The sequence below is a fragment of the Zingiber officinale genome, chromosome 10B (genome assembly GCF_018446385.1).
Source record: "Zingiber officinale cultivar Zhangliang chromosome 10B, Zo_v1.1, whole genome shotgun sequence".
In the NCBI taxonomy this organism is placed as follows: domain Eukaryota; kingdom Viridiplantae; phylum Streptophyta; class Magnoliopsida; order Zingiberales; family Zingiberaceae; genus Zingiber; species Zingiber officinale.
Window position 1 is genome coordinate 10,184,179 of NC_056005.1, and position 21,349 is coordinate 10,205,527.

The window sequence follows — 21,349 nt, forward strand, 5'->3', positions numbered from 1 at the left end:
ACACTCGAGAATTCGAGTAAATAGATTTTCCTTTATAAAAAAATTTAATAATATACCGTAATTGAGTTTTAGACTTTAGATCCTTGATTAATTAATGAGAAAATTTTCTAATAATATGTTGGAGTCTCAAACTTTAATTGATCGTTTGTATAAATTATTAATAAATTTTAAAATTATTTTCAGTGTGAATAGAAAAAAAAGACATTAACGTAATTCTATTTTTAGACTTTATTAAAATTAATTAGTAAAGGGATAGATTCTTAAGAGTCTTCATAATTCACCCTCATTGTAACACTCATCAATTTATTAAAAAATATGAGGTCCGTCACATACTCATTATAACTATATATCTCTTTCATCCATATTTAGGGGGTGCTTGGTTCAGGTAAGGGAATGGGAAGGAATGATTGCAAATATTATTGAAATGAGAATAATACCCATACCCCTCATATTAGTGGGAAATGACCCATTCCTCTATTTAGAGGAATGAATCCGTGTGTCCCACCTTCATTTCTCAAACCAAGCACAAGTTTAGTTTCATTCTCATTCCAAACCCCCCAAACAAGCAGCCCCTTATTTTAACATTAATCCTCATTATTTATGGGTCTCACAATCCATTCAATCATTTTAAAATTATATTATATTAAATAAATATATTTTAAAATATTTAATTTTTTAATAATAATTTTATTTTTTAAAAAATAATTTTATTGTTTTTAGAAAATAGTATTATTATTTAAAAAATAAAAAAAAATAGAGGGGTGTTAAATAGATATTATAATGCTCATTTAATGTAGATTCGTTACATTCTAGTGTCGGTCCCATGGATATGGAGGAAGGTATATGCAGGTATACATGCGTCAGACGCATGGTGGGGTAAATCTCATGTTGTCAGTTCCTGAGAATTAATCCTTGATTATTACGCCAGAGATGTCATGCGTGCATGGAGGTATTATAATACTCATTAAACATTCCATGGTTGATGCCCTAATAAAATAGTAAGATAATGTCATTTATTAAAAAATTTCCTATAGTTTCACTGGGAATTCATTACAATGAACGGCCAAGATGCACTCCTCACATCCAACGATCACGGAATCATAGCCAAATCGACGGTTCAGATAAACCCCCTGTAACTACCCGATTCGCCCACAATGGACGGTCCAGATTTATTCCCTACAATAACATCGCATCTACCCAATCACATCACTCAAACCTTCCGTTCCATCTACTCGTTAAAACTACCCAAGATATTACCAGTCTGCTGAATGGAGAATAAACCGGGACCCACGGTTCTCAGCAATGGCGTTCAAGAAGTCCGAGCGACAATAATTCGGAACCAACTGCGAATTATCGTGTACTCCGCAATATAAATATAACGTTATCATATATCGGTTCTCGCCGCCGACCCTCTTCGCCTGCACCGCCCCAATCGACCCCTCCCTCTCTTTCTATATCTCTCACAATTTAATCCCCCTTTATTATTATTTTTTTTATTAAAGCTCAATTTCCACCCGCCCTCCTAAAATCCTTGTTTCAAATCGATCGATTTAAACCCCGCGTCGGGTTCCATTCCATGGCGTTCCACATCGCTTGTCCGCTCACTTGGTAACCCCCGCTCTCTTTCCTCCCTCGCCCCCTTCCCCCACGTCGCGCTCTCGCCCTCTCTCTGGCTGGCCCTTTCGATCTAATCCTTGCTTTTGACTTGCAGCCGCCGGATTTGCGACTGCGATCTGGGATTCGACTCTGCGCCGCGGCGCGAGGCTTTGGCTGCGGAGATCGACGCGCTCGAGGAGTTCTTGAGGGATCCATGGGCCGTTCGCCCTGCCGCCGAGGAGGAGGAGGTGGAGGAGGAGGAAGAAGAGGGGGAGAAGGGTGTTGTCCAGGTCTGGGCCCCCCGTGTGGCGCCGCCCGCAGTGGCCGCCCCATCCGTGGCGGCGGATGATGCCGGCGCGGGCGACGAGGTTAAGCGTGCGGTGCTGCAGCGGCAGGCGCTGGCTGCTTCCTTGGCAGCGGAGGATTATGTTCGGAGGTTGGAGACGGGTGGTGCAGCAGTAAGTTGTCGATCTGAGTTGGGGATGATAGATTTCGTCGCTTGATTCAAGCAAAGTTGGATTTCTTTACTGGTTTCGTTAATTGAGAATTGCGCTAACTTTTTGTTCTTCGAGAGTTTTGCATATATGTTTGCTTAAGTTTTCTCTAACAGTTACTAGAACTGAAAAAAAATAAGTTTGTTTATTGTTGCTCATCATTCCTCAATTTTGTTGATATGCTATACGCATCTAAATCTTATCTTTTCTCATTATAATTCGTCATTTTTGTTTCTTATGTTTGGAGATATTTCTAATTTGGTCAATTGGGATCGACATTAGACATATGAAGGCTAGGCGAAAAGATTACAGTGTCCTCACTTCTTTATTGCATGGTTTATACCTTGACCTTCATTTCCCTAAATGATTTTATCATGTCTGAATAATGTATTAGTAATTATTTCTTTAACATTCTTCACACACAATGGAATTGCTATTTTTTCAGTTAGTTGGATCTTATTATATTTCATTTATTCAGAATTTATTTAAATAAATAGAGCTTCAATCTTCTCTACTTCATCATATGTTGATGACATAAAGAAATCAAGGGGAAAAAGTTACTGGGCAGTTTAGAGAAAATTTGGCTATTGAGAGTTAAGGAATCATGAATTTGTCTGTACCGTTATATAAACTGGGATAAAATAAAAAAAAAAATTAAATAGGTAAAACTGCAGCTCCATTTGAGATTTGCATTTAAAAGTTTGGAAGAGTTTAGGATATCAAGGAGGAAAAGTTTGTGGTGTGAATATTATAATCCTTATAGAGGATAAAGTTTCATTACATAATCCTTATTATTGCTCATGTCACATTAAGTTGTTTGTGTATGCTTTTGTATTTATTGTTTCTAATTAATATGAAAAGCCTAATAGGTAAGATTGCTTTTGCTATACCAGGAGGCACCAGCAGAAGCAGCTAACAACCTTGATGGAGAATATCAAGGGAACTCTGCTGTGAAGGTCATGTGCCGTGTATGTTTTTCTGGGGAACATGAGGGAACTGAGAAAGCTTTGAAAATGCTGTCTTGCAAATCATGCAACAAGAAGTACCACAGAAGTTGCTTAAAAACATTGTCAGAGCATAGAGGTTTTTATCCACTACTCCATGCTGCATTAGGAACATTTGGCCTTCATTTCTTTAACATCTAAAAATATTCTGCAGATTTATTTGATTGGAGTTCATGGTCTTGCCCCGCTTGTCGCATTTGTGAGGTACTTCTTTTTCCTGCTCTTAGTTGGTAGGTCAAGTTTTTGCCAACAATAAGAATGAGTTTATGAGCATTTATGCTCTGTATCCTGAGCTTCTTACTCAAACTTCATTTGATGTCTTTTAGTCTAAGAACTTGTTTAATAAACAGGGCAAGTTCCATTGGTAACTAATTAACTATAGGTTGCTAGCTTACACATTGTGGCCTTATCAGTATCTAGTGCTATGGTGACGTATTATAGGCTGCAGATATTATATCTTCATGTTAGTCTATTGCACTTATTATGCTTTCTGGTGCATTGTCCTTTAGTTTTTTATGCAATGACATATGTGAATTTTGATTGGTGACATTGATGTTAAATAAGACTGTATTTGAAAAAGCCTCTTGTTGCTTAAGGAAAAATTCTGATTGTTCTATCCATGTTATGGTTGTCCCTTCAACTCTGTTACACATCCATTTTTCATTTTCTAAATGCTTACATAACTATTTTGATCTTTCATGTCATTGTTGCCTAACATTGGCTAATTCAACGAATATAATTTTGGCATAATATTAATTTGGAGAATGATGCTTATATATTGTTAACTTGCCCAAATGTGACAAGAAACCCACACTTTGACTCTTCATACTTGCATGCATTGGATTAGCTTTTAGACCTAACTTAATGGAAAAAATGTTTTGTTAGAGTCAGTATGCAGATTGTTTTATATGTTTGTGTTTAACAAGTTAATCCCACAGATTGATAAACAAGGGGATTGACTCCCTCCTTGCTTGTACGGGATTAACTTGATAGACCATACAGTTAAATATAAACAACTTGTTAGAATCAGTTGGCAGATAGTTCTACCCTTGTATGTTTGTGTTCTTCAAATTGTTTGTTTGATTAGGCCAGTTGCCTTCTGATTACCTTGTTCTTCATTTACTTACCAGATTTGCAGAAGAACTGGTGATCCTAATAAACTAATGTATTGTAAAAGATGTGACGGTGCTTATCACTGTTATTGTCAGCGTCCACCACACAAGGTATGTGTGCTATGTGCTGATTTATGTTCAATTCATAGTTTTCTGTGTTTGAATGATAGTTCAAGAACTGAATTTGCAGAATGTTGGTCGTGGACCTTATTTGTGTCCAAAACATACAAGGTGTCACAGCTGTGGTTCCAGTGTACCTGGAAGTGGTCCTAGTACAAGGTGCTTTTGGTGTTATTTGCTCTTGATTTAGGTTCCTGGAATAGTTTTCAATACCTTTTTGTTGAATCACATCTGACACTTATCTGTTGGAAAGTTTTTCCTGTGTTAACATGTGAAACTGTTGTGACACAGGTGGTTTTTAGGCTACACCTGCTGTGATGCCTGTGGTAGATTGTTTGTGAAAGGAAACTACTGTCCTATTTGTCTAAAGGTACCTTTGTTGTTGAACACATTACTTTGAAAAAAATGGGTACTTTCTTCCATGATGTTTATATAATACTTCTCTTAGAAATTATTAGTCGTACAATATAATAATCATATTGATCTTAATGTTTACACTTTGTTATTATCTGTTTTTTTCCCTATCCTTCATTTATTTATAATTACAGGGTCTTAGTGTGCTTTTGAGTATGATGCTCTTGCAACCTATAGCCATAGTGGAGAAAAAGATTATGCGAGACAAAAAGGGGTGAAACAATTTTGTTTTTAAAATCAATTTGGTTCAGGAAGATCAATTACATATCCTATTTATTTAAATAAGACAGCTAATGGAGAAAGGAGGAACTTGGGTATGCATGTCAGTTTTGTTAACATATATCAAATTAATTAAGGATATGTATAATAATCCAAATACTAGTATTAGAGCTACTGAGAATGTAAGAAATTATTTTCCTATCACTATATATTTTTTAAATTAGCACTAGATGAACTTACACAGCTTATCAATCAAGATAGATCTCATTAATATATGTTATTTGTAAATAATATTATGCTAATTAACAATAGTATAAGTAGCTTAAATTTGAATCTTGAGTCCTCGGGGCCAAGATGCTGCGGTAGGACATCCAGGTTGTCACCCAGGCACCCATGGTTCGAACCCCACTACGACGTATTTGCAGGAATTTTTCTTCCAAATGGGGGGCCTAACCAAAGGATGCTGGGTTTCTGGGCTGGCCGCCGCGCGCGCTTCCCGATTTACCCTGGTGATCGGTGGGAAACTTCTGTGGGGCTGGGCTGGTCACCCCCAAAGATAGTCAATGAGGCTAACTGGGATTATCATTTTAAATTTGAATCTTGAAATATGGAGAGGAACTTTGTGCATTTGTCATGTGCCCCTTAGGCTTAAAGATACAATTTTTTTTAATAAAACCATGATATAACTGATCCTACTTTATTGAATAGATTGTTGGATAGTTAGGAGCAACAAATGGAGAGTCAATTTAGTAGAGATGATAATGTTAAAATAAATATGCAATGTTACTAGAAAAATTAAAAAATAAAAATAAAACTATTTTAGGGAGCAATTAAATGCAACTGTACTAGATTATAAAATTAGAAAAATAGGTTAAGGCAGAGTGAACATTCAAAGAAATCTAAAAAAGACTAATAAATTCTATAGTTAGACATGTCGAATTAGTAATATTAAAGGTCTAACTTTTAAATGGCAGAGGAAGACCCAAAAAACTTTGATTAATATGATTAAAATATTTTAGAGAGATTTGAATATTAAAAACTGATATAGCCTTGGTTATAGTTCAATGGAGGGATAAGATCTATATACTTGATCATAAATAGTTGGGTTAACATGGTTCTCTGAAGATGATGAACCTATAGTCATAATGTCATTGTTTGGAAGACATAATCAGTTATCTCTGAATCATTAGATGGAATTGTCAAAAAAAAATTTCGTGTGTGTGGCAGATATCTGAGCTGGGCACATTCTTAGCAGTAAGTAGGCTGATGGACCTATGTGTCCCTATATAAGGAACTACAGATTTTCTCGTGAAGGCTTTCAGCACTATGAAAGAATTTTCTGCTTTCTAGTAGTACCTTTGCTAACATTCATTAACTGAAACCTTTCAGCCATTGGACCTTCTATAACCTTCTTCTAATGATTCATGCTTGTCCTATTATGTATGTTACCTTATTTGGTACCTATTTGCTATCATTATCTGCAAAAATGCTTTGGAATTGGATCATGTCAAAGATAAACAGGAGACTGAAATATTTCCTTCTTAACAAGATATGAGTATAGTAGCAAATAATCTTAAATAAAGGAAGTAGTGGTTTTGTTTTTAGATGACACACTATGTTCTGAAGCTGTACTTTAAGTAAAATTTCTATTTCTTGGCAGGTTTTGTAGTGGTACCAAATCAGATTGATTGTTAATGAAAAGCTAGATTAAAACTGATATTTCACCTTTTTAATTTCAGGATCTAGTTGAAAAAACCTGTGTTTACTCAAGAACGTTTAATACCGAGGGATTAATGTCAGGAGATCACCTGCAATAATATCTGAAGTTTTTGTTGCTTTTGTAAAACAATATCTGGGACCATGATTAGTGTCAGGGATCAGTAGCATTTGGGTCACCAAACACGAACATGCCCCTTCAAAAAATGTGTCACTTAAAGGGTCTTTAGAATTATATACTAGTTTATTATATGCTTTCCTATTTCAAGTGTGAAGCCTTAGGTGTTTGATTTCGGCATGCTTACCCCTTTTTTACACAGTTCTAGACTCGTTACGGTAATGGTCCTTGAAAATGTTTTAGAAGTGTGATATTATATTTAACTAAGTTCTGTTAATTGTAATATTTGCTTCAGTGATGGAATTATATGATTATCTGTTCCTTTTAGTTTATTTCTTCATCCTGTATGCTTTAACTAATACAGTCTATTCATATATGTTATCCACTCTTGAGGTTTTGTTAACTTGTTCTTTCAATGTCATTTGTTATCCTTGCTCTTGGATTTTTGTTATCTTGTTCTGGCAATACTATTTGTGTGAATTTTTGTGTTAACTTTTACATATATTTCTTGTCACCTCAATTTTAATGATGTAACTAATTTATAGGTCTACAGAGATTCTGAAACTATACCGATGGTTTGCTGTGATGTTTGTGAAAGATGGGTCCACTGCCTATGTGATGGCATCAGGTGTGCTCCTATGTAACTTTAGTGGTGTATCATCAACCAAATTAACATGTTGTTGTATGCACTATATCATACATATGTATGTTGTATGCAAACACATTTCTGATCAACATGTTTGATTATAAAAATTTAGTAATGTCAAAAAATGAGTTGCATCTAGTCTACTATATAATCTATCATACTAAGTAATCAATATAAACAAAATCTACATCAACCGTTTAACAATTAAATTAATCATCCTTAGCAATTCATATTTCATATTAATTTTCCTGTGAATATAAGTAATAAATATAACAACATAACCAACTTATACAATTTATATAAATGAAATTTGAATATTCATTTAGCGATACTCAAAATATGCTTCTTGATTGTGTTGAATACAAAAAATCTTTTTTGTCTCGAGTATATTTCTTGTTTGTTTAGCAGAATTTATTTAATCAAACTGATAATAACTGGGAGAATTTATTAACAAATCATTGAATAATTATACCAGTATAGTTTTATGCAATAAATGGATGCAATGAGGGCCCTTCACTGTATGATCATATCCAGCTCTGTAAGTGACTCATGCTGAGGCCTTTATAAACAACACATGTACCCAGTCATTTTCGTAATATGTTTCTTCATAGCATCACTTATTTGAAAGATTCTCATAAGGGCTTCTCCATTTTTTCTGGTTACTATGAAGGCCTCTGTGATCATATCTTATCAACCTTATATTGACATGAAATGAACAATATAATAAACATCTGGACTTGCTTGTTGACCAACTCCTTTATTTTTGCTTCGTTTAATGAGATACGAATGTTAACTGGAATATACATCAGTAATTGCAAGATGTTTCATTCAGATAACTTAGTATTTATCTTGTATTGTCAATCTTGGATTTTTCATGAGTAGCATTTAATTGTGAATCCTTCCATAAACTTAGTTTTTGATACAGATAACAAGAGGTAGGCTTTATTGTTGCTGCTATTTTTGAAACAGCTAGATGGAGCAATGAATGATTTAATCATTGTGATTGAGTTCCAGGCTTTTGGCAACTTTCCTGATTTGCAATTTATTTTACCATAAACTTGTGTAATGTCCAGTGCATACCACCATGTCTCATGTTGGAGGACCTTTCTTTTCATAGATAATGAGAACTCATGTTTTAGCATTTCCTTTTTCCTTGTTATGCAGTGATGAAAAGTATCAGGAGTTCCAAGCAGATCAAAATTTACAATATCAATGTGCTGCATGCCGTGGTGATTGTTACCAGGTATTATCTGTTGTTTGCTAGACTTTACTTTTATCATGCTTGGTTTAATAGTCTTACGTCCCCGGCTATGATTATGTTGATCAGGTCACAAATATAGATGATGCAGTGAAAGAACTTTGGAAGAGGCGAGATATTGTTGATTGTGATTTGATAGCAAGTTTGAGGGAAGCTGCTGGCTTGCCTTCCAAGGAAGAAATAAATTCAAACTTTCCTTACTTGGATAATGAGCAAATTGGTCCAATCCTACATAAAAATGATGGTATCAAATCCCTAAAGTTCTCATTGAAAGGGATTAATGATAAATTTTCAAAAGAACATGAGAAGATTGTCTCAAACAAGATGCAAGCAAAGAAAATGGGATATCAGATTAAGTTAAATGGTAAAACAGAAGATCCTAAACTTGAAGGACAGAATGAGTTGACATCACTAGAGAGAAGTTTAAGAAATCAGAACGTCAGTGAGATAAACTCCTTCATAAATGGTGGTTCAGATATAATTTCATCCTCCGCCTTACCTAAACTCAAAATAAAGAGCAGCAAATCACAAGGTCTTCGTTTTAAGGAATGTTCTGCTAAAAGTACAATTGAGATGGAGACAACAAGAAGTACTAAGCTTGTTATACACATTAGCTCAAAAAACAAAATTCCTGCATCCAGTTCCCCAAGATCTGAAACCTCAAGCTGTCATATGGATCAAGACTTGATTACTAACTTTGGTAAATTTTCTATGTTCATTCTGTTTATCTTCTACACTTGAAGCTCATGAACTATTCTAATGCAGTTATAAATTTGACATATTTTCATATTAATTAAAATTGTGATAATTTTTGTTCTTATTTCCACTGAGCATACATAAGCAAATAGCTGTTTCCTTCTTTCTGTGTTTTACGGCATAATAATTGAAATATGGCTTTCACGATGCCTACATGGACCTTGAGTTGTGTTTGTCTTTTATGCATTTCTTCAGCTTGATTAGTCTGCTGTTTTTCATAATTTCTAAGCAGGTGGTGATGATGCAATCAAGCACAAGGTGACAGATAGCGAGGATGACCATAATCATACTGTCCAACAAGATACCACAGACGGTAATGCAGACAACCATTTGAGAAGTTCAAACCCTGGAAGTAAAGAAAACAGTCCAGCAAAGAGAGCTAAAGTCAATGAGAATCTCCAGAAAATTAATGGTGGTTTCCCTGATGAATGTCAACTTAATGCTAGAAAACATGATCCATCAATGGGCAAGAAAAGGAATGAGAGAAGCCTTTCTTCAGAAAATGAAACCATAGAACAAAGTGAAGACATTATTCAGAAGAGTAAAAGGAGGGATATATCTAACAAGTCTGAGAAGGGCCACAGTGGAACTTCTCTCTCAAAGTTTACCTCGAGTTCCTGCCCAGATACGAAGCCGTTCTTGAAACTCAAGTTTAAGAGTCCATATTTTGAACAGAAAAGCTCCTGGGCTCCTACAGGAGACGAAGACAACTCTGTTAAGGGACAGAGATCGACAAGGAAGAGGCCTTCAACCGATAAGAATGGGTGGATGGGAAATGAAAAATTATCAAAATTGCATCTTGGTATCTAATGTCTGGAACAACTTATGAAGCTTGGATATTGCAGAACCTGGGTATGCATGCACCTATCTTATCATATCTATGATAGTTTAGAAATTTTATAAATATGTTTCTAGCATTTAATCACCTTACCATCGGTGTGATTCAGAACGCCACCTGTTTTAATGCCTATAGAAAGCAACTAGCAGCTTATATAAAATGTGAGATATGCCATGTTTATTTATTTAATTCGTTAATATATTTTATGATTTTCACAATCCTTATGACATGGTTTCTGCATTCTGTTATTCAAGCAACATAGATTTATGAATGGCCTCTGCTTTTTATGCAGGAATCGTGAAGTGGGTTATTGATGTCAGCCAAGGAGTCACTTCATCATCATCTTCATCTTTATCTCTCTTTTTGGTGAAGCATGCACATCCATGGAGATCCGTAATCCAGGAGCCGGTAATCCAAGTGATTCGTTTTGGTTCCCAGTAAAGTAAATCAAAGGAGCTCTTGAAATCAGGAGCTCTTGGATATGAAGCTCTTTGGATTTGATAGCCTGATGCATCTAATTGTTCCAGGGTTCGCCTTCTATGTAGTTGAAAAAACACTCGTCTTCTAAACAAATTATTTTGTAGCGAAGTTTTAAGACTGTCTCAGCAAATCTTGTAACACCTGGTTAGTTATTTGCAGATTATTGGAAGTTCTCAGTTAACAGTTTGGCTATTTTCTCATCTAGAAACCGCAGGTTTAAGGAACACCTAAGAGGTCCTAGTAATTCTAGTATCTAGCAGGAAATAGAGGATCCTATTATCTACAGCGTTCGGATCACTTGTTGTGCTAGTCGTTCGCCGTGATCACTCGTGTTAAGGCGATTTGCTCACTCTAGTGTCTCCGTCAGTCCGCTCAACATGGAAGAGGGGTAAGAGAAGAAATCATGATTGAATTTAAAATATTCTGAAAAAAATTAGAAAATTTTATAAATAATTAAAGATCAAATATAATATTTTTAAAAGTATAGGGAGTAATGAAAAATAGATAAATGAACTTCCACAATTAATGCTCCCCGATTCGTGTGGTACTCTTGCTTCGGCGGGTTTCGTTGGCGAATCCCAGCAGGCGCGGCACCGCTTGTCCGCTCGCTGGTTGGGCTCGCTTCCCCCATCCGCAGCTGTTTCAGGACTCGATTCGAGCCCTCCATCGCTGTCCATGGCGGCCTCGACGCCGGCGGCGGGCGTGGAATCGAAAATCCGCATCCCGGGATTCCAGGGGCTCCAATCGTCCGTATTGGTTCCTCTCGGGAGGGAAGTCGGTCCTTTTCCAATCGGACGCTCTTCGAGGTCTTCCTCCGTTATCAGAGCCGTCTCCACGGTGAGACCGGTTTGTTCACACACACCCACACACACACTATGAATTTGTTGAATGTGTGGGATATCTGAGTAGCTTCTGGAATAGGTCCTTCAGTCGGATGTACCCAATCCATAGATCATGCTAAAAAAAAATTGTGTTCCAGAACCTATGCTCACGTTAGTGGTAACAGAGCCTCATGCATGTAGAATGTCCTTGAAATCAATGGCCAGAGTCGTTTCACATTAGCAACCGACTAGTGCATTTCTTTGAGATATTGCTGTTGAGACATCCTGGACCAACATCTGTTGGATTTCTCGTCAGAGGATAGCTTAGCCTATCACACTTTATGTCGCAGGATCTGATAGCTTTCATGCTTTTGAGAAATGATGTTCCATTAACCAAGTGAGTGTTGTTTAGGAATCTGCTCTGAGCTTGAATTCCTCTTTTGAGTTTTGACATTGTTGGCTTGGCATTTGTAATTTAGGAAAGTGTGTTTCATGGTTAATACTTGATTTAAATTACTAAATTAGTCTTGTTGATTTTGCAATCTTTTCTGGAAATTTAGCTAATTAATTAGCTTAAGAATACTTGCAGAAAGTGAATAACTATCCTGATGAGAAGTCCTTGGCTTTTAATATACTTTCATGTTGAAGTACGGATGTGAAAACATAAATATGTAGCCTTCATATATGGATAAAGAACATTGACTTTTCAGATAGAATAGGAAGTTTTCTTCTTTCTAATAGACAAAACTGTTTCCCTTTTTTTGTCACTGTGAGTATAAGTGTATCTTTCTCACCACCAGTTAGTGCATATGCATACTAGATGGCTGTCTTCCGAAGGATATATGATACTGACATTTCGGAGTACATTGTTTGCTTTTGTTGGTGCACGAATCCTGATTATCCTTTTGATATGTTTGGTGTTTTATTTTTCTAGCGTATAAAGCCGGATAATACTGAAGTAAAGCGGAGCAAGGTTGAGTTGTTTAAGGAGCAAAGCAACTTCCTTAGGTTTCCTTTAAATGAGGAATTGCGCTCAGAAGCTCCAAATATAAATGAAGCTGCCACTCAGCTAATCAAGTTTCATGGGAGTTATCAACAGACAAATAGAGATGAACGTGGTGCAAAGTCCTACCAGTTTATGCTCCGTACTAAGAATCCTTGTGGGAAAGTCCCAAACAAGCTCTACTTGGTTATGGATGACCTGGCTGATGAGTTTGGAATTGGTACTCTCCGTTTGACCACTAGGCAGACATTTCAATTGCATGGGATCCTGAAGAAAAACCTACAAACTGTGATGAGTACTATTATTAAGAACATGGGATCAACACTTGGTGCATGTGGCGATCTTAATAGGAATGTATTAGCCCCTGCAGCACCATTTGTGAAAAAAGAGTATGTTTTTGCACAGGTGACTGCAGAAAACATTGCTGCTCTATTGACACCTCAATCTGGAGCATATTACGATTTGTGGGTAAATGGAGGGAAAATTTTGTCAGCAGAGCATCCAGAAGTAGTGAAAGCCCGCAATGATAATTCTCATGGAACCAACTTCACTGACTCACCTGAGCCCATTTATGGCAGCCAATTCTTGCCTCGAAAGTTTAAGATTGCTGTGACTGTACCAACAGACAACTCAGTGGATATCCTCACCAATGATATTGGTGTTGTACTAGTTTCTAGTGACGATGGAGAACCTCAAGGCTTTAACATCTATGTGAGAATTTGTGCTTCTGTCTTTGACTCGCAGTTTTTTTTTATTACCAATTTTCTCCTGTTTAAGAATTAAATTTGTAGGTGGGAGGAGGTATGGGAAGGACTCATCGAGTTGGGACAACTTTTCCTCGTTTGGGAGAACCACTAGGCTTTGTCGCCAAAGAAGATATTTTATATGCTATAAAAGCTATTGTTGTTACTCAAAGAGAAAATGGGAGGAGGGATGATAGGAAGTATAGTCGAATGAAATATTTGATTAGCACGTGGGGCATTGAGAAGTTCCGCAGTGTTGTTGAACACTATTATGGTAAGAAGTTTGAAAAATTCAGAGAATTACCTGAGTGGGAATTCAAGAGTTACCTTGGATGGCATGAACAGGTTAGCTTCAGTTATATTAATTAATCCATGGTTATCGTTTCGGGTACTTCTTCAGTTCTTAATTTGAAATGCTTGATGATATTGCATTCGTTTGCAACTATATTATCTAGCTTCTCTAGCTTTCTCAAATGTTTTAATGCATTTCATGGGCAGGGTGATGGTGCAATGTTTTGTGGACTGCATATCGATAATGGGCGTATAGGCGGGAAAATGAAACAAACTTTACGAGAAATAATTGAGAAGTATAAACTGAATGTCCGAATTACACCAAACCAGAATTTGATCTTGTGTGATATTAGACGTTCCTGGAGAAGACCTATCACCACAGCTCTTGCCCAAGCAGGTTTACTGGTATAGTTTGTTTCTTCTAGAGGCTTTAACTATTACATTATCTTATATATAACTAGAATGAGTTAGGTAATTTGGGTGTATGGATTAGCTACACGGAAAGAAAAATCTTATTATTGTCTTTCCATGTCGATAGGAATTCATAGTTTTAAATTCTGCATTCCTATTGGTAAATATTGTCAAATAACAGTTGCCCAGATACGTTGATCCTCTTAATATAACTTCCATGGCTTGCCCTGCTCTACCACTATGTCCGCTTGCAATAACAGAAGCTGAGAGAGGGATTCCAGAAATTCTCAAACGGGTTCGAGCTGTTTTTGATAAGGTGATCACAGTTATTTTAATATTTTTCTGTTAATTTCCAAACTGTCATCTTTTTCGACTATTGTGATTTGGTAACATTTTTTCTTTCTTTCTTTCAGGTTGGCCTCAAATACAATGAGTCCGTAGTGATAAGAGTGACTGGATGTCCCAATGGCTGTGCCAGACCCTACATGGCTGAACTTGGACTTGTTGGGGATGGCCCCAACAGCTACCAGGTGATTGAATTTGAAATATGTCTCATTGATAAGTGAGGGGGAACCACACTCAATGCATTAGATAATGGATCAAATTATCCTCAATGCAGATTGGTATTTGCTTAATAAGATATTGTACAATGATATTTTGATTCTCTAAGAACTTGTTTCTAGTCATTGTTTCTGTATCCTTCCTGTCTTTGTCCAGTACTTCACTTGCAAGTAAATTCAAGACTTACCCTTCACAAAATGAACATAGGTGTACCAACAAAACTGACCACATTTGGACTTGGAAGACAAGCTACTATCTACTTAACAGACAGCTTTCTGATGTTTTCTGCTTGTTCAAATAGATCTGGCTAGGGGGAGCACCTAACCAGACTACACTGGCAAAGAGCTTTATGGATAAGGTGAAGGTCCATGACTTAGAGAAGGTATTCGAACCCCTGTTTTACTACTGGAAAACAAAACGGCTCCGTGGTGAATCATTTGGCAACTTTTCAGTTAGGATGGTGAGTCCAATTAATGATCTTTGTGATTTGGAACAAGATTTTCTTCACAAGCATTGCTTCTCACGTCACGCCAATGTCTTCTCCCTTCAAATTAGGGCTTTGAGAAATTACAGAAGCTGGTAGAGAGGTGGGAAGGCCCTGTGGAGCCAGCATCAAGATTCAACCTAAAACTCTTCGCAGACCGGCAGACATTTGAGGCGATGGCAGAGCTTGCAAAGCAGCAGAACAAATCGGCTCACCAGCTCGCCATGGAGGTCATTCGCAACTATGTTGCTGCCCAGGGCAATGAATCAGATGGACACTGAACATCATCTAAGTGTCTTCTAATGGCTATGATATTTCAAGTAATCAGATGGGCACTGCCCAGGGCAAATCGACGCTGGTACTAGCAAAGGCAATGTAACAACCTGTCTCTTGCTAGCTGTGTTCATGTAAAAAAGGTAACTCACGCTTCAAATCAATTTTCCTTCCACATTTTTCATTCAGTTTTCTGACATTTGCACTCTCTTCAACTTTTGTAGTCAATCACAAATTGGCTCAGTGCTTACCCCTGTAAAACCCCAAATTGTGCTTTAATTTTAAGCTTGGTATCTGAATGACTGCAGCCATGTGCCAAATGCTCTTTTCGGTTAGTTTTGTTTATGAATCATACACCAACTGTTTAAGATTATTTGCAATTGTCTATCCTTCAATTGGGCTCTATGCATAGTTCAATCACTAACATACTTATGTTTATTAACTTTTTAATATTATTGATTAATATTTTCTTTAATTTTCTTTTATCCATTATATTTCCCACTCAACCCTTGTAATAATAAAGTGTGGCCTTCCGAGCTGGAACTCGGTTCCGCTACATCCAACAGCCATGGTCCAATGAGGAGGAACTCTAGCGTGACTTCTTTTAGCATAGAGCATTGAGAATCCACATGTAATGCCCACTATAATTTTGCAGAAAATAAAATCTCTCTCTCTGTTTTTTTAACAAAGTCTAACTTTGAAGAGGTCTATAATTAGTCTTTAAAAGTCTTTTGCATCATAGCCTGTGAATGTAAATTAATCATTAGTGTCAATGAACAAAAAACATGAATTTGTTCAATCATTAACAATGTGCAACTGAAACAATTTTTATATTTTTAATCAAAGAAATTAACTACTGAGCTCCAATCTGTTCAAAAGCTTATAGGCATCAACAACCACTGTGAATGCCGCCTTGCTTGCCAATGCGTGAATTATAGTGTTCCATGAGATCGTATCATAGTTAGTCATGCAGTTCAAAACTCTCCAACTATCAGATATGAAGTAAATTAACTCGACTATAATCTTTAAAATCATTTAAAAAAATAAAATAAAATAGACCCGTTAGCTACTTTAGTTGTTTTCTAGTATTGGTCCTATGGATATGAATAGAGATAAATGCATGTAGCATTTTTCATTTTCTGAGAATCAACTCTTGACTATTATATCAAAGATGATGTTATGCGTTTACCATTTGTGCTACGTCCTGATGGTTTCTTTAAAATCTTTTTAAAAAATATGATACGGGGAGTGTTGGAAGTCTTCAAGTGTGTTAAGAAAGTTAATAGTCCTACTGAGCTAGAAGTCAAAGTCCAGATGAGTCAACCCGATCGAGCTATCTGAGATAAGAGAGATGACCAATTGGACGATCAACTCCACTCGGTCCCGCTGACTCGACGCCTTGCGCATCTCCATTCGGCCTATCCATTTGCAATGAAGATGATAGACCAACATTAAGAATCTCCTCCAGTTGATTCACCCGACTACAGGGGCTCAACTCCCTCGACTAACTGCTTCACTCAATCAGATTAGCTCGCTCGACTCCTCCAGTCGGTCCATTTGACTCCAAGGATGAGCTCTCCTGACTCCTCCCAAATGAACCGACATTAAAAATAACTTTCAAAGGTACATCCGACTTCAAGAGCCCAGCTCCTCTGACTCTCCCAAGTGAACAGACATTAATGCTGGTCAGGAATATCCTTGACCTCCATTCAAATCCTCTTCTTCCCCTTCTTGTAGAGTTTGGAGACTCATGAACCGAAATATCTCTGACCTCCATTCGAATCCTTTTCTTCCCCTTCTTGTAAAGTTTGGAGACACCTGGTGATCACTCCTCTTTCTTCGAGGTTCCTTCTCTACCTTACCGATTTCGCAGACTCTCTTGGCGTTCGTTCTCTTTCTTATAGACTTCAGTTTCTTTGGTGATCGACCCCTCTTTCTTCCATGTACGATGACCTTCCTTCTCTTTCTTACCGACTTTGTAGACTTTCTTGGTGATGGACCTCCTCTTCCTTCTCTTTGTTAAAAACTTTGAATACTTTCTTGGTTATCGACCCCCTCTTTCATCATAGAACGACCTTATCAACGCAGACGACAACTCATCGATTACTCAGAGCATCCATAGCTGGAGCTCCCACTATGAGCTGACATCTCTTAAAAACCTCCCGCCCATAGTGGAGGGAGATTTTTCGATTTAATCGAAGAAGCGACTCCGTGGTTAGGGATGTAAATAAATCAAATGATTCGCAAGCTATTCAGAGCTCAATTCGATAAAAAGCTCATTCGAGTTCATTCGTTTAACTTATCGAGCCGAGCTCGAGCTTGATTTCGAGCTCGACAGTTTTATCGAGCCGAGCTCGAGCTTAAGGATATTCAGCTCGTGAGCTCACGAACATGTTCGTTTATAGGCTCACGAGCTGGGACTCGAGCTTGGCTCGTTTAAAAGGCTCGAGCTCGGCTCATTTAAAGGTCTCGAAAATATGTTTGTTTATGTGAACTCGAGCTCAGCTCGTTTAAAGGGCTCGAGAACATATTCGTTTATAAGCTCATGAACACGAGCTCGAGCTTAGCTAGATTAAAGGGCTCGTGAACATGTTCAATGGTGTGTTGAGTTTGGAAGTTTAATGTAGTAGTTTGGGATCTTCAATGATGTGTTGAGTTTATATTATTTTAGTTGTTAGGTTTGTTAAATATTTATTCAAATGAGTTTTTGAGCTCGCTTAACAAACCTGAAAAACAAGCTGATCCGGCGGTAAGAACGGGGGACCTCCCTTCCGGGGAGTCAATGCCACGTGGAAGTCAAAAGGTCAAATGGCCAATCAGACAACGGGTATGTCCGACTGGCCGACCGAGTTCTAAATGGAAGCAAAGGCACCCGGCGGGGAGTCGGGGTCCGACGCTCGGGTTGAACAGAGTTACAGGGCCGAGCGGATATCCCGTTCGGCCGAAGGCATAAAGCGGCAACACTGCGAACAGTCCAGAGCACACGACTGGGAATCTCCCGAGCGAACCAGCGCACACGGCCGAACGGACGTGAGGGGATTGCCGATTGGCCGGACGCTCGGCATGGAGTAAGAAGAGACAAAAAGACAAGGAAACATCTTCTGACAGCGGGTATGTCCAATGAGCAAGCCATACGCAGGATCTTATGACAGAAGGTTCCACTGTCCCATCAGAGACGTGCTCGGACTGTAGCAGTATGATGTCAGGTAAGCTTTTCTGACAAACCCATACTGAGATATGGGTTGAGGACACGTATTCGCCTCGATGTGTGTGCGTGAGCCCTTTCCCAGCTCTATATAAGGAGCCTCACACTTCACCTGAGGTACGTATTCTCCGTGATCGAGAGCCACTTCTTTGTTGTCCACTTACCTGACTTGAGCGTCGGAGGGTCATCGCCGGGAACCCCCTCCTGGCCCGACTTCTTTGCAGGTTCGCCGGAGGCTCGTGCGGGCGGTCAGAGATCCACATCAGCAGTTCGGAGAGCGCCACGTGCCCAGCGTCCGTTGATTCAGCGTTCGGACAGGATCAATTTGGCGTCGTCTGTGGGAACACTCCTATATCCGATCGGAAGCAATGGACGAAGCTGGACGACAGCACTCGATGATGCTCTCCACAGAAGAGCTCGACGGTCTGATCGAGATAAGAGCAGCTAAGCTTGTGGAACAACAGAAGCAGAAGTCGCAAGCCGAGCGGATGGAGCAGCAAGCGACATCAACATCAGGAGGCCGAGCAGAAGCACCACATGCCACGGTTCCATTCCATCGGGCCCTATTCCGCACTCCTCCTGAAGCCGCAGCTGCTAATCGTGATCGAGGATCTTCATCAGATGAAGTGCCAATGCGAGACAACAGAAAAGGCAAGGCCCCCCGTGCGGACGCTTCGCTTGAGCGGATCAATCGACAATTCTCAGAGGTCATTCTACGAGACCCTCTGCCAAAGCACTACGTGCCCCCGGCGATCGGTGAATACAACGGAACCACCGACCCGGACGATCATTTGGGTAAGTTCGACAACACAGCTACCCTTCATCAATACACAGACGGAGTGAAGTGTCGGGTTTTCCTTACCACCCTCTCGGGATCGGCTCAACGGTGGTTTCGGAGGCTGCCGGACGGAAGCATCACAAGTTTCAAAGATTTCTGCATGGCTTTCCTCCACCACTTTGTGAGCAGTCGGCGTTATCAGAAGACAAGTGTCAGCCTGTTCGCCATCAAACAAGAGCCCAGAGAGCCGCTCAGGGCTTATATCCAGCGATTCAACCAGGTGGCCATGGACATTCCAACGGCCACCTCAGAAACGATGATGAACGCGTTCACGCAAGGCCTCGTGGACGGTGACTTCTTCCGATCGCTCATTCGGAAGCCGCCCCGAGACTACGATCATATATTACACCGGGCCAATGAATACATCAACGTGGAGAAAGCCCAAGCAGCCCGAAGAAAAGAAGTCACAACTGACCGGCCAGCACCTGCCGAACGGAGGCCTGTCACTCGCCCGGAGCCGCCCAGAGGACCGCGGGCCGAAGCAATCCGCTCGCACCATGCGAGGTCCCATGTCCAAGAGGTAGCTGTCGAGCGGCCTAAACCAAAGAAGAAGGTATGGACCCCTATGTTCTGCTCATTTCACCGGACCGACACGCATAACACAAGGGATTGCCGAAGCCTTCCCCTAATCGCTCACCCCGTTCCCCGGAGTGGCGGCCGTCGATCGCCATCATCCGACAGGTGATAGAGACCTCGTGAAGCCGATCGGATGATATCTGACAGGCGACACAGACAGACTCCCAAGAGGCATCACACTCCGAGGCGTGAGAATCCTCGGATATCTAGGGAGCGGCCTAGACTGTCCGCTCGGGAAGAAGAAAATAGAAACAACACTTCCCGTGGCGAAATCAACATTATAGCTGGCGGGGCGACCGGAGGCGACTCTAACCGAGCCAGGAAGGCGAGCGTCAGGCAGTTGCAGATCCATGCTGTCGGCTACAGCCAAGAACGGGCGAGCGGACCCGAAATCAGTTTCGGGCCCAGGGACTTGGAAGGAGTTGAAGTGCCCCACGACGACGCTCTTCTCATCAAAGCGGTAATAGCCAATTACACTATTCACCACGTTTTCATTGATACAGGAAGCTCGGTCAATATTATATTCAAAAAAGCCTTCGACCAACTGCAAATTGATCGAGCCGAGATGCTGCCCATGACAACCCCCCTCTACGGGTTTACGGGCAATGAAGTTCTGCCGGTCGGACAGATCCGACTGGCTATTTCGCTGGGAGAGGAGCCGCTCAGAAGGACGCGGACTGCAAACTTCGTTGTGGTCGACTCTCCGTCAGCATACAACGTCATCTTGGGATGACCAGCTCTCAGTGAATTCCGAGCGGTCGTCTCCACCTTCCACCAGAAAATCAAGTTCCTGGTCGAAGACAAGGTTGAAGAAGTACGGGGAGACCAACTGGCGGCTCGACGATGCTACGTCGAGATGATCCGAGCCGAAGCTAATGCCGCTCGGAAGACACCACGGATCGAGGTGAACGCTATAACCGAAAAACCACCCTCTTTGGTTTATGAAGATAAAGAAGAAGTGCAGATTCACCCAACCCGATCGGAGGCCACCACATTCATCGCGGCCGATCTGGAGGCAAGCCAGAAAGCGGAAGTGATCAAATGCCTCCAGAAAAACCGTGATGTCTTCGTTTGGTCGACTCATGAGCTGCCCAGAATTTCGCCGAGTATAGCGCAGCACGAGCTCCACGTCCGACCGGACGCTCGGCCGGTGAAGCAAAGGAAGAGAGACTTCAGCGCCGAACAAAATGTCATCATCCACGCGAAGGTCAAGAGGCTCCTGGAGGCCGGCCACATACGCGAAGTTCAGTTCCCGAGCTGGCTGGCGAACGTGGTACTAGTCTCCAAGCCAGGCAACAAGTGGAGAGTGTGCATCGATTTCCGGGATCTCAACAAAGCATGCCCGAAGGATTTTTATCCTCTGCCCCGAATC

The 21,349-nt window shown here is 39.9% G+C and overlaps 2 protein-coding genes across 6 annotated transcripts; both read left to right on the top strand.

Annotated features, from left to right (window-relative positions):
- The first annotated feature begins 1,406 nt into the window (after window positions 1-1,406).
- On the top strand, window positions 1,407-10,952 carry LOC122029446. Of its 2 annotated transcripts, XR_006125061.1 has the most exons (13): window positions 1,407-1,608; window positions 1,712-2,054; window positions 2,984-3,173; window positions 3,249-3,298; window positions 4,225-4,317; window positions 4,397-4,485; window positions 4,618-4,696; window positions 7,339-7,421; window positions 8,604-8,682; window positions 8,767-9,397; window positions 9,686-10,305; window positions 10,401-10,452; window positions 10,584-10,952. XR_006125061.1 is itself a non-coding variant. In XM_042588430.1 (12 exons), exons 1-11 carry the CDS (start codon window positions 1,577-1,579, stop codon window positions 10,261-10,263), a joined length of 2,247 nt encoding a protein of 748 aa, XP_042444364.1. In that variant the 5' UTR covers window positions 1,407-1,576; the 3' UTR covers window positions 10,264-10,305; window positions 10,584-10,952. The 2 variants fall into 2 exon arrangements, 1 of the variants encoding a protein (XP_042444364.1); XM_042588430.1 differs by lacking the exon at window positions 10,401-10,452.
- A 341-nt stretch (window positions 10,953-11,293) lies between these two features.
- On the top strand, window positions 11,294-15,782 carry LOC122029683 (sulfite reductase [ferredoxin], chloroplastic-like). 4 transcript variants are annotated; one of them, XR_006125135.1, is made up of 9 exons: window positions 11,294-11,617; window positions 12,527-13,306; window positions 13,387-13,683; window positions 13,837-14,034; window positions 14,222-14,356; window positions 14,454-14,570; window positions 14,903-15,061; window positions 15,157-15,501; window positions 15,583-15,782. XR_006125135.1 is itself a non-coding variant. In XM_042588773.1 (8 exons), the coding sequence occupies exons 1-8, from the start codon at window positions 11,297-11,299 to the stop codon at window positions 15,364-15,366; spliced, it is 2,217 nt and encodes a 738-aa protein (XP_042444707.1). In that variant the 5' UTR covers window positions 11,294-11,296; the 3' UTR covers window positions 15,367-15,660. The 4 variants fall into 4 exon arrangements, 2 of the variants coding, with proteins under 2 accessions (XP_042444707.1, XP_042444708.1); XR_006125136.1 differs by having other exon boundaries at window positions 11,294-11,608; XM_042588773.1 differs by having other exon boundaries at window positions 15,157-15,660.
- Window positions 15,783-21,349: the final 5,567 nt, after the last annotated feature.